The sequence below is a fragment of the Haemaphysalis longicornis genome, unplaced genomic scaffold (genome assembly GCF_048455015.1).
Source record: "Haemaphysalis longicornis isolate Haplotype H1 unplaced genomic scaffold, Haemaphysalis longicornis Haplotype H1 scaffold_2, whole genome shotgun sequence".
Classification (NCBI taxonomy): Eukaryota; Metazoa; Arthropoda; class Arachnida; order Ixodida; family Ixodidae; genus Haemaphysalis; species Haemaphysalis longicornis.
Genome location: NW_027526295.1, coordinates 266,907,789 through 266,927,364, shown reverse-complemented (window position 1 = coordinate 266,927,364; position 19,576 = coordinate 266,907,789). Strand labels below are relative to the sequence as shown.

Here is a 19,576-nt window from a genome sequence, read left to right as displayed (position 1 = left end):
TAAAAGGCTTTTTGGCCTCATTAAATGAACAAGCGCAATCGTTAGGTTCGGTGGTCCGTGCCAAGTTTAACGTTTTTACGTGCAGTAAAAGCTCACAATTTCGATGCTAAGTTTGTTGCCGCGTTCTCACCCTTTCCTGCGTTTTTTTTTTTCTGCTCCGCCATTCCGATGCATGTACGTCATTGATTCTCCGATGTGCGTCACGTAGGTTCTATTGGATGGCTTTTTCTCGCAGTTCCGGCGGTGAAGGGTCGTCTCCTCACCGTCGATCTGTTGTGGTGGCACCTTTGGTTAACCAGCGCTTCGTGCAGCACGCTTAATGATATCGTGTTCGTCTATAGTTATCTTCTTTACTCTAATACTATGCTTCTCGTTAAGGCGAGTTGCCTAGGCCGACAGGACGACGACACGACAGTGACGCCGACTTCCGAGTTGGCCGACACGAACACGTTGGCCGACCGAAAGTCCGCGTGGTGTGACTGGCTCGCTGAAAGAAGACGCCGACAATACCGATCAGCCGAACGGCCGTCGAGAATCGATCGACAAGCGAAAACGGCGCCCCGACAACATTCGCGCTGTAATGAACGCACCTCTATTCCGTTTGTTCCTAGAGTGTAATAAAGATAGTAAGGCTTATGAAGCCCATACCACTAAACACTAGTGCTAACCCGATCCGTATTTCCGCTTACGACGCTTCGGCCGTTCGCTTCGGCGACAATTCGTTCCCCGGAGTTGCAAACTGCATATTCGCGTGCGACCAGCAACACTTGTAGAAAATATAAGCTGAGTTTAGAGCAGAAGAGGAGTTACGGAAGGTTTATTAGTAATGAGGAATCAATATCGACCAACTTTTTTAGCGTAAAGCGTAAAACAAAAGCACTCTCTATTCCCGCATTTCGAAATCGCAGCCTCAGCCGGCCCCATTTTCGATCGCTTTTCTCCCCGAAACAGTGCTGTTGCAGGAAATCAGTTATGCTGGGGGCTTCATGAAACCCTACAGCGCTACAGTTGTTCAAGAAATGTTCTGTTACCAGCCATAACTTCTTGAAATCATGTAGAAAACATATATGTGACACAAAGGGTGGGTCTCAATCTAGTATACAGACTATTTCCACGTCATTTCCAGTTATGTCGTTGCGCAGTGGACTGAAGCCTCCCTCTCACTCAATCAAAGTCGCAGACTCTGGTAGTGAATATAAACCTCGGAGGGGCTTACTTTTTTTTTTCTTCGAGGTCTTTTTTGTATGGTCATACAGTGTACGATCACTGTATGAAAGATCATACAGTTTTTGTATGATTTTTCGGCGTGGTGCGGAAGCGGAAAGTCCCTACCCATCTCCCTCAGCTTTTCCAGCTGTGAGCGGAGCGCAGGATTCATAAGCAGAATAATAGAAAAAAAAAAAAAAAAAACGCCGTGAACGGAACGCAGAAAGTCAAAAGGCCCCGTCCCAAAGCTATGCTGCCGCGCAGAATATCGCAGCAACGGACGCCCTCAACCGGATGTTCTTGCAGACGTCACAAAGACGCGAGGCATCATGGGCAGTCACGCTCGCGCGGTGCGAGGAGAATGAGATGGACAAAACGAGGGAGAATCGTGGTGCGGGCGAGAATGCCATGTTTTGATTTGCAGTAACTCCACCAATACTTATGGCTTTAACAAATTTATTGAAGGAAGCGATAACTATAACATTGATTTACCTGAAAATGTAAACACTCATGTATCGGCAAAACCTCTTTCAGGGCCCCTTTAAGGCACTTCACACTTCTCTTTCACGTAGATGGTGATAAACTTGGTAGCTGGAAAGGATTCACTGCCCTTTGGTGGTTTTTATACTTTGAGGCACACGTGAGGTGAAGAGCATTTTATTGATTGGAAATACATTTACTTACAAAAAAGAGGGTGGAAAGAGGGTGGCAATATTAATTACAGGATTCCACCAGCCTCCAACGCCGCAGTGGCTCTTTCTACCAGACATCGGCGGCGGGCCAGGTCATCGCTGCGCAGGGTGGCCTCCCACCGTTGCCTGGACGTGTTTGTGAATGGTTGTATAGTTGGTGGTTACTGGCATTCCCATACCGTGTAGTACGCGTCCACACTCTCCAGGCGGTGTGGGCAGAAAGGGCAACACCATGCTCCTTACCGCGCAGGTCCTTCGACGACACCATGCTTGAGCAGCACAAAGAGCGTATGCAGGAGCTGGTGTTGCGTGACAGGAACCGACCCTCGGTCATCCTCTGGTCATTGGCCAACGAGCCGGAGTCGAACAAGCCAGAGGCAGGAACGTACTTCGCGAGGCTCGCAGACTTCGTCCGCAAGCTGGACCCCATGCGGCCCGTCACTGCAGCGCTCAGCCAGGGGTACGACCAGGACAAGGCGGTAAGGGCACACTAGAGGCGACGTTGGCTCTCGAGATTTCTGAAAGAACTCGTGTTTAACCGAAAATAAACTACGAGCTTTGTATATGTTATGGTAAAGCTAAATTATCTGCGTTCGTTCGAACTTATGTGTCAAGTTGCCGCAAGCTTGCACTGACGTCACTGTAGCGGCCATCTTGGAGCACCACTTGCACGGTGGAAGGCCGTGAACTTATCTCCCCCTCCGATCCAGAGTAGCACTGGGAAAGCGGAGAGCAGTATTCCAGAAAGGGCTGTGGGGACGTCACATGCAAGCTATGTATACCTATCTCTACCCGCTGTGGGTGGCTAAGGTGTTCGGCTGCTGGGCACGACGTAGCGGGCTCATTTCCGCAGGCTGTTATCTCTGGTGGAAATAAAATACGGATAATCTGATTCATCCACGACGGTTCCGTTTATATTAAATTACACAAAATGGTTTAAACTGGTTAGTTGCTTCCGCTACAATGCGTCTCGTGGTCGAGATGTTGCTCGGGTGCGTCATAGGTCTCAGATTGGAGGCCTGGTTCTTCTTGCTGCCTAACCTGCCTGAATGCGTGCCCAGTATTGAAGCTCAAAGAAATATTGTAGGTTAATGTGTGTTTGACAGATGGATAATTTTTTTTTTCAGAAGTATTAGCAGGAACGCCACTTAGGGATGGTGGAAAGGCCGATAGAAAAGGCCCCCTCAGGCTCTGCTCCCGCGCGTGTAGCGCATCTGGCCCACATGGGCGATATGAGCTAGAACACGAGTATTGTCGGTGTGAACATATGGGTCTCATAGCTAAAACCACAACCACATTATATAATTCGATTGTTTAGCTCGGTTTATTACTTGCCTAAAACTTCTCATTGTAAAGGTGTTCTCTCTAAACAGTACCCATTTTGCTCTCATAAATCAATCATCAGATCAATCAGAAAAACCTTGTGCATTTTGGTACGCAGGTAGGTGCGTACAGTTAGGTACAATAAACGTGTGTATCGACGCACGCACGCCGAATCTGCTTTTTATGCGAATGCGAAATAAGTTCAATAGCCAGAACATAATTTGTCGCGGAATGCCCCCTTTGCGCATAGTTTCAGCGCAGATAAGTGAATAACTTCCCAGAATAATAAAGGAAGGGGTGTAGATAAAGCTCCAACATTCTGTACACTGTAGTAAACAGAAAATAGCTAACTTTAAATTACGGTCTGACGTATTTTGAAACCACGAGCACCCTCTACCATATTATGGGGGGCTGTGACAAGAAACCCAAATTACGCGCCCAGCCCTTCCCCTCCTCCGAGCACTAGGAGAGAGCACTCTCCAGCTCGGACCCTGATGACCAGCTTTGGCTGGTAAAGAGAGCTAAACAAACCGGATGGTCTCATGGGATCCTGGAATACGGACTCTTCCCCAGGGCTGTCGGTTTTACAAATACTTTTATTCTTCCTCCACGAGTCAGGGTCGGGTAATAACCTTAACCAAGTCACTTTATAACAAACGGGAGCATGGCTCAGAGATTGAAATATGCTTCGCCAGTTTTCTCTGGAATTTGCAATCGTTCTAGCTCAAATCGCGCACGCAGGGGCCAGATCAGTTCTATGAACTTATCTCTTACGCTTTTTGCATATGTTCTTCCTGTGGCCTTCCCTGTTATATTCCTCGCTCATTCAACTTGTGCTTCCCAAATGCATTGCCATTGAAGACGTGGTCACTGCAGGGGGACCACCTGGACGTCATCATGCACAACAACTACCCGGGCTGGTACGACGACACCGGCTCGACCGACGTCATCGTGCCCCAAATCCTGGACGAGTACGAGCACATGTGGGACCGCTACCGCAAGCCCATCATGATAAGCGAGTACGGGGCCGGCTCCGTCGCCGGTCTGCACGCCGACCCCGCTTTCGTCTTCACCGAGGATTTCCAGACGGAAGCGTTCGGCCGCTTTCACAGGGCCTTCGACGAGTTGCGCTCCAGGGGCTTCTTCTTCGGCGAGCACGTGTGGAACTTTGCTGACTTTATGACTGCGCCGGCGGCGGGACGTGTCGACGGCAACCGAAAGGGCATTCTGACGCGAAACCGCCAGCCCAAGCCTGCGGCAAAAGTAATTCGATGCCGCTACTACAAGTTGGCCAACAGGACGCTGCCAGATGATGACGCCTACTGCCTCCCGAGAGGACATTAGTGACTGAGCCACGGGAGCTACTGCACACCGCTTCGGGTTAGAGTTAGTGAATGCTCCTGGAAGAGCACTTCACTTCGGGTTAGAGTTACTGTATGCTCCTAGGGGAGATATATGCAAGGACTCTTTTTGAGGATGGGCTGGGCCAACTCAACTATGTACCTAAAAGTGCCAGTGCGTACACTCTGAACACCCCGTTACACACTAATAAGGGTTTATGTGCCCACTCTGGTGCCTGACGAGCGCCACCTCATGCACGCACATTATTCGGTTACTGCCATAGGTGTGCGCACGGTCCTGTATGGGAGGGGACCAATTACCTCTGCATTACGTAAGAAAATATTTTTCAGTCGCCCCATTCCACGGGGGCAATTTTCCGCCTAATCCGTGTCATTTTTTTTGTAGCATTGTCGTTTAGCGCAAGGTCTGAGTGTGGGGTTTTACGTGTTGGTGTCTTTACTTGTTGGTGTGCCACCACCGAGGCACATGACTGCACATGGTGCCTTCTGCGGCCACGGACTACGTCAACTTAGAAGCCGCCGTGGCAGCAGGGCCACCAGACCCTTTTCCCACCGGCAGTGTGGTGTTGCAGGTAGCCGGGGACCCGACAGATAGGCAAGGGTCAGGGGCTAAACTTCCAAATGCGGAAATTTCTGCGTAATTCGCGGTAATCGGGTGTGGTCATGAATAAAAGATGTGTAGTATGTGGATGAAAGGTGAAGTTCTATCAACTGCTAAGCATATGAGCATATCTTTGCACCTTAAAGATAGGTGTACTTTTGGTATACAAAAAAAAGAGAGTTCATGGGTTCTGTGAAGAGACAGGTGCACCAGATTGGTAACACGAGTCGTTCCAGGTTATAATACCAGCGTGTATAGATTACTGGCTAGTGTATATTCATTTTTTTCTTCTCTGGCGACGAAGGGACTGTTCCTCACTCGTTCCTCGTCTGTAAGTTTGAAACCGAGTTCCAGTTGTGGCTTGCGACCAGTCGTCAAGCGTGTACAGCGCTACATCAAATTATATGGATTAGGGATGCATGTATGATTACATGCTGCGGACTCGTTAGATGCGCGAGATGGCTCTGTGTCCCCATTTGTGTTTTAAATAATGGGTTGGAAGAGTCGTAACCAGGGAGGGGGTGTTGTTTCGGTGTCAGGACACCCCAGAAATTTTCTGAGCCCCGCATTCTTCCCTCTTCCTTTCGCCATATTTTCGTCCATGCTATTTCCGCCCCGAATTGATATACAGGGTGTCGGTTTATCAAGGCCGAAAAATGACAAATATTTTGGGGGCGCAGGATCTCTTTCTTTTTTTTTACCAGCATTGAGTAACACCACCAGAAAAATATTCCTGGCTATGCCACTGGTGGGGAAGGGGGGGGGGAGTGAGGGGGGAAGGGGGGGAGGGTAGTGCTGTGTTGGCATTGATTTTATTAGCCATTACCTCCCCCGAGCGCGTGCGCGTCTTAAGAGGGCCCAGTACACCCACAGGGGCGGCATGTTTCAGCGTCTTGCGACTCTGTGCCTTGAATTTACTCAGGTTAAAGTTGCCAGTCTGGTTGTGGTGGGTGTCGCAATGGGGCACTAGAAACACCGGAGATGTGTCAAGTCTCTCCCGGGTAGCGGTGTGACCCATGGAGTTGCTTGCCGTGCGCCCCAGGCGTGTTTCCCAGGGCCGCCGTGGACCTGGGAAAAAAAAATAAAAAGAGACGGCAGTTTGTACGAGATTGCCTTACGTCCCACTACTGCTAGTTGCGTTCCTCACGTTGGCGCAAAACGGCTCGTAGACTGATAGCGACTAGTGGCTGATGACAATAACGTTGCGCTATCAGGTAGAGTTTTTGTCAATATTTTGTGGTCCAAGCCGGAAACGCGCAACCTGCAAAACATTCAATGTACAAGCTTATGTCCCGAACGAGGCTGAAACTTTTTATGCAGGAAAGCAAGAGAGAACAGCTTTCTCTAGTACTGCCTAAAAATATTTTTGTCACATTTAAAGGCAAAGCAGATTCTTTGAATTCTTTGTGGTCGAGCAGGTTTAGGATTGGCCCACAAAAGTTTGACAAAGGGTGTACGTACGCCCGCGCAATTTCTTTCTCGAAGACGGGCTTATATCACATCCTACAATATAAGAATATCCGGCAGGAAGCAGCCCTATAGATACCGCAATATTGGTTTCTTGGCCACGAGAGTGTTTTTTTAAACTTTAGTATTCATTTTTGGATTAAGTAAACACGCAAATTTTGGTAATAAGCAGGACAGTTTCAAACTACTACAACTGCTGGCATGCCACTTAATGTCCACAGTACTGAGTTGAAAGGAAGTCTCGGGTGTATGTGATGCAAATAAGAAAAATGTCGGTAAAACACTCGTGTATAGCACAGCTTTTTGTACTTCTGGCCTTCTGCAGTGTTGGCTGGATATAATTTACAGAAAATTAGTGCTCCATTCTGAAACCTACGCGGGCCACTTATGTCCCCAACACTTGTCTGGAGAGTATCCGTCAGCACTTTCTAATTAGGGGCCAGTTGGTTTAAAAATCGTTGTTATAGGGAAGCTTTTCACCGACTGTACATAATCAGGGGAATTGACGTTACCTTAATTAAGAATACAGGTTAGGATGGTTTTACCATGAAAATAGAAATACAAACTACGCATTAAAAACGCTGTGTGAGAGAGGTGACGTAATAGCAAACATTTCAAAAAAAAGGAAAAAATTCAGTGCGTGCTATTCTAAGCACAAAAACAATATAGAGAAAACGACGCGTGCCCGCCAAACAGATGGCGTGTGAGCAGTGCGAAGGCGGCTAGGCGAAGTGGTACAACATCGTATTTCGGGAATGTTATACGCAGACGACATTGTCCTTTTACCTGATAATCAGAGCGATATGCAACGGCTCATAAATATTAGTGGCCAGGCAGCCACAGATCTCGGGTTAAAATTTAGCACTGAAAAATCGAGAATAATGGTTTTCAATGACACTAGCATCGATGCAGTGTCACTCTAGCATGGCAATTACCCTTAGTCAAGGAATATAAATATTTGGGAGTGTGGATAAATGAAGAGCACAACTACTTAAATGTACCCTGCAACACTTTCGATAAACGCTTTCACTCTTCCCTTCACGTCTGGAAGCGCTGCGGAAGTTATCGCCAGCACGGTGCGTCACTGCGTGATTTCTTCGTCGCACCAGATACGCCTTCCGTTTCTGCTTTGTTTTTGTGGCTGTATTTTTAAAGTTGCTATCGAAAAGCGTCCATTGGTGCAACTGAAGGAAAACCGGCCAACAGCCGCTACATTGCCTTAGTGACGTAATTCGGACGGTCGAAGAACGTCAAGACCAGGAAAGAGAGAAAAATCTTTTAAGCGAGTTTCCAAGTAACCTGATGGGCATAGAGCAGTAATTTTTGGCTGAGGTGCTTTGCGACACCCTAATGGAAGACTGGGTGTGTCGGGTGACTTTGTTCTGCAAGCATTCAAGATTTCAAAAAAGTTGGAGGAAGTGTTGCAGGGTCGCTTTAAGAACACACGAGGAGCAACTAAAGAATCAAGGTAAATGAAACACAGCTAAAATGGAGCATATAGCTCTGTGGGGATATAACAGATATTAAGTAGTGGGAGGAATTCCGGGAGGAGTAATGGATCCGGGCCTCACATTGGCGAATATGTACGTGCTCTGCTCAAAATCAGACGCTCTATCGGGTCTTGAAGTTAACCATAGAACGGTAGGCCGTTTGGCCTAAGGAGCGTCGGGTAAAACAACAAACAAAGCAGTGCAGGGAGATATGGACTGAACGAGGTTTGAAGTTCGAGAAGCTCGGAGTAAAATATATTATGAGGAAAGGTTGAGAGCAATGGATCAGCGTAGGTGAGCAGCTAAAGTTTTTTAGGTACCTTTACATCAAAATCGTGGACACGCAGCGGCTAAGGAGGACTAGCAGGCTGACGACGAAATATGGAAAGAACAGTGGAGGATCAAAGACAGCCAAGGTAACCAAAAAAGAAGCAAGGCAAGTCGAAACAAGTAAATGGAGAGAAAAAATGCAAGCTAGAACGTCGTTAGAGATGTACATGGCAGAGAAATCGGACATCACTAAGAAAATTTTCAACGATTATTCCAAGGGCAGTGCTTTGCTTTCTGATGCTAAAGCAAATCGCTTTAGAACCAAGAGCTTTGTGGGGAAGTATACATAAAAGGATGAGGTATGCGCTGTTTACTGAGAAGAAACAGAAGCTATGCGGCACATAGTGTTGGAATATGAGTGTATCCATCCAAATATACATAAGGAAGGTATGCGGCTTCCGGAAGCCCTAGGATAAAAAATAGCACAGAGGGAGTTAACTTCAAGGCTGTCCAGGCGACGAAAAAGAAATTAGAATGCTAGTGGACGAAAAGTAGAGAGGGGAATATTGCCTAGGACTGCTACCAACTGTAACAGACAAGAAGTATTTTGTGCCTGCCCTAAGAGCAGCACTAGCGTTAAACGAAGAGTATAAAACATAGATATATTATTGTTTTTGGTAAGATGACACGTCATTACCTCGTTACAAAGGGGATACCACTAGCATTCAATCATTCAATCAAGCGGGAAAATTGAATTGAAACCTCCGCCTCAATCCTCATAGGAGCAAGCAGAGTTGGGTAGGGGGGCCAGGTGATTTCTTGGATGGGGCGTCACAAGACTGCCGTGTTTTGACGACATTTCCAGGGAAACAAGAAGACATAACGATCATTTTTTAAGGGTTCATCGCCTTCAATCATAAATACCGAAGGCAAGAACACTCGACTAGGCACAAATAAAGCCTTCATGTAACAAACGTAACGAGTTCTTCGGAAAAAATCGAAAGTGCTTTTTTTTTTTCTAAGGTGCTGACAATAACTATAGAGCATTCCAGGACACCTAACAACCCTTATGATGTTGCGAATGCGGAAACACAAATTTAGAACTGTTGAATGGATATGCCGGTATTGCTGCGCCCTCATGTTGCACTGGTGACAGATCCGTGGCGTGTTTGATTCGCATTTTACGTGTTCCTTGGGCGCCCTCTTTTGGGGCGGCGCCGTCGGGCCGTTGTCGTTGCCCACCTGCTGTTGAGTCAGACGCCTCGTAGTCCATCACAGGAGCTTTGTCGCTGTCGCACTTATTGGTTATCCCTTCGCTGCTCCGATCCCGGATTGGTTCACGGCGGAGTTTTGGCATCTTTAGGCCCTGCGTTAGCGCCTCGATCGGCTCTCATCGCTGCATTCCGCCGCCCCCCTTCCATTCGGCGCGCCATTGCAGTGGGCGATCACGTCCCACAGCCACCTTTGGTTGCGGATACCGTTAAGAGTCCATCAATTAAAAGAACAAGCGTCCCGGCTGAGTGGTTAATCTTACTGCTTCGAAAACATTTGATCGTAAATAGATCCTGCCGGATCTGGATCTTTTTTTTTTTTTATTGAATAAGGCGCGGGTTACACGTGGCTTGCAACAACGTTTTTCCGCCAGTAGAGGTGCTTATGTAGCTACTAATGCATCAAACTAAAATAGACCGTTACTAACCCGACATTTTCTAGATGCACTTTTCTCCCTCGCAAATTTACGAACTGCATTCAAATCAATAAAATAACGAAAGAAAAGCACCGACGTCGACCTCCCTTTACTGATCTCAAACGCAGCTGCTCCTTAGCAGCTGCCTCTGCTCGACATGCAAGCGCTTTCGTTTCACGAAGGGCGACAAATGTTCTCGAACGTAGAGCGACGTTGCGCTTCAAGTAGCGCTCGGACGGCGGGAAGCTTTTTGTGCTGCCTTAAACAGAGGGAACGCCGATCTAATGCTCCGTAAGTACGTAAGTACAAGCTATTTTTTTGTTTCCGGTTGCCCAAGCGCTGCGCGAGTGAACCCTCACCAACAACACGTGAGATTTTCAGACAAAGGTGCCAACAAACGAAAACGAAAGGAATCGGAAAATAGGTGAACGTGTGTAAAGGACTCCTAACCTTTTATTGAAAATAGCGAGTCAGACGCGGGCTCACACGTTTTCTGGTCACTTCTGAGGAGTGGATACTGAAATGTAATCATGCAAAAATCCACTGGACAGAAAGAACGTCGCCGGCCTAAAACGCATTATAGCCCCTCTCCTCCTCCCCCCCCCCCCTCCCCCCCTCCAGCCCAAGTTTGAAGGAAATTTTTCTTGTTTTACACATCTTTCAGGTGGAGGAATTTTCTCTTGGGGAAAAATGTTTGAAACGCTCGAAATTGGGGAACCTCAGGTAACGTGTGCCTGCATGGAGGAGTAGCTGTAAAGAAGCATTTCTTCGCACCATTTACGTGCAAGCCCACAGAGGTCTTACAAATTTGAATCACGGTACTAGTGCCTTTGATTGATTTGATTGATTGTAGGGTTTAACGCGCCGACGCAACGCAGGCGATGAGGCGCGCCGTAGTGGAGGGCTCCGGATTAATTTTGACCATCTGGGGATCTTTAACGTGCGCCGAAATCTCGTACACACGGGCGTTTTTGCTTTTCGCCTCCATCAGAAAAGCGACCGCCGCGGCCGGGAATCGAAACCGCGACCTCTTGCTCAGCAGCGCAACGCCTTAGCCACTGAGCCACCGCGGCGGTACTAGTGCCTTTAGTGAACAGAACCTTACAAGGCGTCTGAACTGCTCCAGGAAACGAGACTACAAACACGTCTTTAGAAAAACGGTGGATGCTTAGAACTCTTAAAGAATGTGAAGGCAAAAGCCTAGGTGGACCCTCTGCGTATGTGCTGTTGACATTTGTGTTGAACTTTCCTGTTGGTCTCGTTGGGCCACTGGCGCAGCTTCATCCATAGCCGCTTCCCCTCGACAGTGGTTAAGACGTGCGGCGTTTCGAGCTGCTCTAGCCTCTTACGCCGTGGCGCGCTTTCGCCACCTTTCCCGACCGCGACTATTGGCCCCGAGGACATACCGTGGCACCACCTACGAGGGACGTCACTTTTAGGATGCCGGAGTATGCTGTCGTCTGCTAGAACACATTTATGCTGTGCTTATGCGACCGCACGTTTTTTGTTGTGGCCACCATGTGCCCTCTCCTCACGGCTTTGTAGCAAATTACAGAAGAAAGTTGTCTACATACCAAATAATCCGAGCAAGCAATCAACGGCTCGCTTGTTCCCGACGACACCGCCGCGGCTGGGTAGTTGCTACCAGTGTTGTACACGTTCCTCCAAAATAGGAACTAAAGCTCGTTCCTCGTTCCTTGCCAATTTTGAAACGAGTTCCCGTTACAAGTTCCTTTATTGCGAAAGGAACGCGTTCCAGTTCCACTTCGAAAATTGGAACGTGTCGTTACATTAATGTTACAATTAGGTTTCTGAATTAAAATATAGTGTCGGATAATCCTGGGTCGAAATTAAGTGAGACATTTAAAACTCACATCGAACTACGTATATTATACGAATATTAACACCACCGGCAGCAGATTATCTGGAGATAAAGATAATGAAAAGAAACGCTCCTAGGCGAATTTTTTCAGGGAGCACCGGGCAAACTCCAGACGGCTCGAGTACATTTCGGTGCAGGATATTTTGGTGCGGAAATTTCGGTGTACGGACATTTCGGCGTACGGACATTTCGGCGACCAAATTGCCCGGTGCTTGCCTGTTTCCGAGAGCCGTTATATTTTTATTTCCGCTTAACGTGGGTTATGGACAACAATCTGGAGCAGTGAATTTATTTTTTTGATTGATGCCATCTTCGATCTTTGCCAGGTATTTTTAGAAATTCTACATTTATATATTTTTGTTTAATACCTTTTCTCCTGGGGACACTTGTTATGCAGCCGATTGAATTCTTTAGCACACGTTTTTTTTTTTTCATTTAGGACAGGTTGTTAATTTATATTCGCTCTTTTTTAGCTAAGACAATTACCCGTGTTTACGATGGTCTACCACCTCTTTTGTATTTTTTTTAAATTTACACACCTTAAAATTACATAATTACATGCACACTCTCAATATCCAAAAAGTAACAAACATTAGCTAGTCCCCCAGAATGTAGAAAACCTTATGAAGAGTATTACGTAGGCTGGGCTGCCTTGCTAAGATGAATTCGCGAACACTGGTCTAGGATATTGTCGGGGAGGAAAAACGGGCCCTTTGGAAAACAGCCGCAGGTTCTAATGTCGTAAATGTTGATTAAGCGCGTACCGGTTGTGCGTATACAAATTCCACCCATTGTGTTCGGGACAACCAACCTTCGTTTAATGTTTACAAGCCTACATTTACCACATTTTAATTCTTCGTTCTAGCGCCCCCCCCCCCCCTCCCACCCCCCGCCTGTACGCTCGAGTCTCGACCAGATTTCTTTTTCAGCCTTATTATTTTCGGTTTCCCCTGAAAATCCTACTGGCATGGTGGAGTTCACGGTCTCCGAAGCGTCACCGCAGTGACTTTTTATTTTTTTTTATTTAGAAAATACTGCTAGCCTCTTAGTGGAGGCTTTTGCAGGAATTGGGTGATACATTCAGAACAATGACATAGCACACTTCGCGTTTAAAACAGAGAAAAAGCTTTACATTCACAATTGGCGCACGAAACCTCTATAATGTGACACAAAAAGCCACCCAAAAAGCCGCTGAGAACACAATGGCCACTATCGTTTCCGCGCGTCGCGGTCATATCGACGGCGCCCCCACTCCAGGAATCGCTCTTTCTGCGCCTTCAGACGCCCCCTTGGGAATTAACTCCTCAAGTCGCGCATATCACGGATACCCCAGGTATACATCGCTTCCTCCCATTATAAGGAGCAAATCCGAAGCGGTGGCTCAGTGGCTAAGGCGTTGCGCTGCTGAGCACGAGGTCGCGGGCTCGATTCCCGGCCGCGGCGGCCGCTATTCTGATGGAGGCGAAAAGCAAAAACGCCCGTGTGTACGAGATTTCGCCGCACGTTAAAGGTCCCCAGGTGGTCAAAATTAATCCGGAGCCCTCCACTACGGCGTGCCTCATCGCCTGCGTTGCGTCGGCGCGTTAAACCCTACAATCAATCAAATCAATTATAAGGAGCAAAACAAAATGAATAGGCTAGTGTGACGAGGGCGGCAACAGTCGTCTTATAGTTTTCGAAGTACAGTAGACGCAATGGTGAAGCAGAAGTGACACCCCTGTCTCTCTACTTAGGGGGATGATTGCCGGCGGGGCTCAGCTTTCCCCTTCGCTAAGTAACGCCACCGGAAGTGCGATCGTTGGTTTGTTAGTTTTAAGTAGAACTGACACCGAATGCAATGAAGGCAAGATTGATTGAGATAATAATTAAAACGAAATGCACACGCGCCTAATCGACCTCGTTTTTCTGTTGTCTTTTCGCGGAAGTTTTGCTGGGGGGGGGGGGGGGGGGGAGGAATAGACTAAAAGCAGCAGCGTCTTGCACCGTTGGGTGAAGTGAAAGGAAAGCGCTTTGGTAACACTTAAAGTATTAGGGTTGTTCACATTAATGTTAAAATAACAAAAAATGGTTGAACGGATCCAAACTAACAACGTTAATTTTTACCTTCTACTACAGAAATTGAGTTTCACGTGGCAATGCTCCGCCAGGGTTTAGCGTTCGTTTCCACGAACGGCGGAGCAAGCACAAGTCTCTAACGTAAAATCATATCAAGTCACGAAATTACAATATTAAAGCTAAAATGTTCAAAGAATGCCTGGGATATCCCCTCACTCAAAATGTCTGGGCCAAGACGTCGTGCACCAAAATGTCCGGGCCCAGAAATGTCCACACCGAAACGTCCTGGACCGAAATGTCTGGATGCCGTTTAGCTGTCCGTCCGTTTCGTTGGCTAAGTTGTTACCGGGTAGACCAGGACCGGTCTGCTCCTGAGCGCGCGGAAGGGCGAGTAGGAAGGGTGCGGATGCACGGACATGGCCAAGGCAGGCCCGCGGAACTAATCCCCCTATCCGCGACGAATGCCCAAGTGCCTAGCCGGGTCCCGATCAACCCAGTAACAACGCATACGACAGAACGGACGGACTGCTAAAACTCTCTATTCTTTCCCCGCCAGAGAACAATTCTATCGGCCAGACGCGCATTCTGGCCTACCCAGACAAACCATGAAGGGTGAAACGCAATCTTGCGGCTACGCTATTCACCCGTCGAACGCTGCGTAAGCAACCAGCATGAAAGCAAGCACAAGCTGCGGCCTCCTGCGTGGTTATTCTTCTGCCTTCGACCTTCGAGGAAGCACGTAGGGCTGAAGGGCGGGCAAACTGACCATCTTATAGGAAGAGAAACGCAGTAGCGCTTTGTGAATTTTTGTACTCGAGCCTTGGCATCAAAAACAGCCACATCCTAGCGATGTAACGGTAGGAACGCCGCTCCTGCCGTTCCTTCAAAAACGTAACGAGTTACCGTTACAGTTCCACCGACCCTTAATAGAACGGTGGCGTTCCTCCGTTCCTCCAAAAAGGAACTAGTTCCAGGAACGCCGTCCCTTGTAACGCCGTTCCGTACAACACTGGTTGCTACCATCGCCACCGACAGCTCGTACGCAGCCAGCTAACCCCAAGGACGATACAATTGGTGCCTAGAAAAGTACGCTGTTAATTCATTATAAAATACTTGCGACGTGACATGTACGCGACTGTGTGTGCAAGAAAATAGACCTTGCAACAGCGACAGAAACCTGCCGCTCAGTTGCGATCTCACCACGCGCACTGCACGCATTGCGTGGTAAATGAATGACTACGTGAAAACGGTGAACGGATTGCTTCTTCGCACATGCTTAAAAGTGCTGGTACGATCTGGACTTTGGCTTAAGCAGTGCCTATTTCCCCTCCAATGTTTCTTTTCATATTCATGCCCTGATTTGATTAACGATCACAAGTACTCTGTACTGCTGATATGTTTACTTTTCGCGGCAACTTGTCCGCAATGTACGAATGGTATTGAGGCGAGTTTTGAACGCCTTCGAGCGGGTTTAGACTTGGCTATGTTTTTTTTTAATTAAGACCTCTGCAACACGTGATTTTGTCTGTTTACAATGAGCCTGCGAATTTCTCTAGCATCAAGTACGAGAACTCACGATTGCTCACAAAAGGCATGGTTGCGTACGAGGCGAAACACGTCGTGAGGTAATGGGGACTTTAAGAATAGGGGAACCAAGCGTTGGAGGCCCCCAAGAAGTTCGTGGAACCCAAAGCAACACGCTTGCGCCCGGCGAGTTTTAGAAGAGGGCCTTCTCCAACAGCTAACTCGCCGCCGGTTTCGGATGCGCCGAGTCCGATGTTGGGAACTTTATGCTTAGCGTCGCGACAGATATTTCATCGCCGCTTTCGTTACAGTCGCGAATGACAGTCCCTAACACAACTTTTCACCACACTGTCACCCCTTTCATCGTATGTGGAAGCTTGTATCCGTGCGTGGTGACTGCATCGATGATCAAGATACCTGCCACGGCCTCGGCCGATTTTTGCGCGCAGGTATCGCCACCCTTCAGCCGCTCGCCCCACCGTGCGCGAACGGGCCGGCGGCGCGGGGCCCGACATCCGCGTCCGGTCGCCGTAGCCGCCCTTTGGCCGCTCCCTGCACCGTGCGCGAAAGGGCCGGCGGCGCGGTCGCCGCAGATCGCGACAGATATTTGAACATTGCCTTGAAAATCGCAGCTGACACTACGCAGCACAATTTTTCACCACACTAACATCCACTTTCGCGAATGTGGACCTCCTTTTCCGCGATCAGTGTAATTTTTAAAAAGCGGCAACAATATGTTGCTGTCGCGACCTACGTCGGTTCGAGCCTCCGGCGGGCTGCAGGCACGGAGGACGTGTGTGCGGAGCGTTTCTGCGAGCAGTAAACGCTTCATGATTTCCTCCTTCACCTATTTCTTGAGAACGACTACCGAAATCTACAAATTTAGCTCGGTGATCGTCGTAGCCGATCTAAATGTTGATCGGAGAAACGAGCCGCAGCTTACGCTTACACCGCGTTCGGTAGCATACGTCCGCATACACCACCACGCTCAAGCTGTTTGCGGGCAGCCTGCCATGGTTATAAAGCCCCCTTAAGGTCAAACTGTGCTTCACGCACTGATAATGAACTTCAAACGCCGAAAATTAGCACGGAAATGCACTTCGAAAGCGCATCCTAAACGAAATGTCACGCGCGGCAAGCCAACAACGCAGCAAGGTAAGAACGGGGATCCTACAAGTGACGTAAAAAAGACAAGCATTTCCCAAGTGAGAGGGAAGATGGCAAAGTGCGAATGCCCGAGTTTGCCCGAAGATACCCGATTTGATCCGGAGGGGCTGATGATGATGATGATGATGATGAATAAAGGCCTCCCCTTTGAATCGGGGTGATGGCGTGCGCCATCTAGCCTATCTTAGTCGCGCGAGCGCCCTCGAGCGTCGGAATGTGGAGAGAGCGTAATTCCGAAGAGAGCGTAATTCCGAAGAGGCCGTTTCGCCGTTTTCCGCCGCACCGCGGCGCGCGGAGCCGATGGTTGAAACGAAAGCCGGGTATGCTGCAACGCTTCTCGAAATGGCGTTTCGTCAACTTTCGCGCTTCGTATCACAATAAAAAGAAAGCATAGCTGATGTTATGGATGCAAAGCGACTCATAGAACCTCATAATAATGAATTTATTTTACCTACGATTGCAGCTATGCGACTTCTTTAACATGTGCCGCATGACGCCTAGCTTCGACACACAGACAATATTCCCTACTACCAATGGAAAATTTCTGGTGCTTAAATAACGTTCGGTTCGCTAAAAGGTGATTATTTTTCCGGTATTTCTCATCCAGGCTTACGTACTTTATATAATCTGCATGGTCAATGCAGTTCAGTAGAGCGCGGGGCGCGATCGCGTCATACGCACGACGGATGGCTGCGCTCTTATCTGGCCTTCGAATTAATGCCTGTTGGGTGGAAGCCCCCGTCATATTAAGTGCGAATGCACTTCTTAAGCGAGCCTGAATCGTCCGCCGCCGTCGTCCGCATAGCAACAGCTGCGGGTGCGCGCGCTCCTCGTCTTCCCTAGCAACGGGGGGAGATGGGCGCGCGCTACTCTCCTCCTCCTCTCTCCGCTCAGTGACTGCGGGTGTTGGGCGCCTCCTCTCCACTTCGGACGGGAGAGCTCTCGCTCGCGTAGCGGGCGCTCCGCATTCCGACGCGTGAGGGCGCTCGTGTAGCCCTCGCCGTAAGGTCCCTAAAATTACTAAGGTAGCGCCATCTTTAGATCTCGCCGCCTTTCGCCCTCGCCCGCGCTCCTCTCTTACTTCGTTTTTTACCATTTTCTTTTTCGCCGGCGAACGCCGCGCGCCATTGGCCAAGGGAAAAGTCACGTGGTTTTGTTTTTTTTGCTCCGCCGCCGGGTCGCCTCGCCGATGCCTCGCCGGCTGGGACATTGCGCAACGCCGCCGCTGCGACGCCATTGCTGGCTTCCGAGCCACCGTCGCCACCGTGCTTCAGTACCGGCTTTATCGTAGGCGCCAGCTAATAGCAAAGTAAGAATTAGCTGCTCGTTTCGAAAAAATGTCGCACCGGTGTCGTTTTAGGTTGCTTCTCGGTGTCGATGTGTTGTGCCTTAGGCAGCGCGAATATCGTCAGGCAGGGCACAAGACTTCGTTATTCCGTCCGGGAAACGCGACGCAGAAAGGAGAAAAGTTTGGTTGCATAGATTTGAACGGGCATACTTCAGGCCGACGCTACCATCACTCTTTTGCGAGGTAAGTTTCTGAATGCTTGTTCTTGCTCTGTTAAATTCTGCGCGAGCTTGAGCGGTCACTTACGAAGAAATGCGTATTCCCTTCGCGACCGTCGTCCACGCTTTGTTCTGAGTAGGCATTGCGCGCAGCGTAAGCTTTGGTTTGGATAAGAGGCCGTGTATTTGTCATGTGCGCGCTTAACTTCCAGCATCAATATCAGCGGCGTAGCATGTTCAGTCAGTTGTCGTAAGGTTTTCGTGACGCGAGAATTGTTCACCTGAATTCATGCTTGTTTTGGCCGACGGCAGCTTGCGTCTGACCATGTATCGTGTGCGTTCCGAGTGCGTGTACGCTCTTTTTGGCGTGAAGTCATGTTTTGTGTGTTAGCTACCCGGGTGGTATTATAATCCCGTTGTTATGACATCGGAGTGATTTGCTGCGTAATATGGGCTTGGTCGGGGCGGCGCAAATTGAGGCTGTTGCGAGAAAAAAAAAAATTGCGGCTAGGTAAAACAATTTAAGGTCAGCTAATATAGTGACCGCGCCGTTGACGTACGTTTGATGCGCAATTTCTGTTATCGCTTTATTAAATTCGCGCACGTTTGAATGAGCACTTCGAATGCATATTCGCACCGTAACGGCTGTACGCCCTTTCTTCCGTGTATGCACAGAGGAACGTTAATTACGACTTACGTTTGCATTACACGCGATGCCGTACATTTGCAGTGTGCGCGCTTACTTCATCTTAGTAGTCAATGGCGCAGCGTATTCAGACATTGCGATTTGAACCAAAACACACTGGGCGACTATATTATTTTCAGCAGACGTATTTTTGTCCAGCAAAGCGCTTGCTAAACGGGTTTAGTGTAGTGAGTTGAGCGGACGCGGCACTGAGCAGATGCGCGAACACGAATTTGACCATGCTACGGTAGAACAGTCACTAACTCCCTTCTGCAATGCATTATTGCCTATATTTGCGGAGTGTTTGTGGCGCATCTCAAACTCGGTGGCGACATTTTTTTTCTCTTCTCAATAGGATTATTTCACGGATCAATTTGAGCAACGGATATTGGAGAAGCTCGGCGTTAAAAAAACTAAACCCAAATGCCACTCCCAACATTTTTTCTCACGGGAAGCCACGTCAGCAGCACAAGCCACCTGCACGACGTCATTACGGACGTTTGTTCCAATAAAATATCTATTTGCTGGCACCAATTCATTTTTGTGATTTATTGTTTTCTCTTGATAATCATCGTGACATTGGTCCTCTTTCGAATTTCTTTCGGGTGTATCCCTGTGTTAGTGCAATGTACAAATCTGCCAGAATATATCCCAGCACAA

At 48.4% G+C, this 19,576-nt stretch overlaps 1 protein-coding gene across 2 annotated transcripts in view; it reads left to right on the top strand.

The window, feature by feature from the left end:
- The window catches only part of LOC144170667 (beta-glucuronidase-like), an 18,037-nt gene extending 12,760 nt beyond the window's left edge, over window positions 1–5,277 (top strand). For both annotated transcript variants that reach the window (XM_077700597.1, XM_077700598.1), the window contains 2 exons: window positions 2,149–2,377; window positions 4,098–5,277. In XM_077700597.1, the coding sequence (XP_077556723.1) occupies window positions 2,149–2,377; window positions 4,098–4,565 (697 nt within the window). In that variant the 3' untranslated portion in view covers window positions 4,566–5,277. The remainder of the gene's footprint in view (window positions 1–2,148; window positions 2,378–4,097) is intronic.
- The last annotated feature ends 14,299 nt before the right edge of the window (window positions 5,278–19,576 follow it).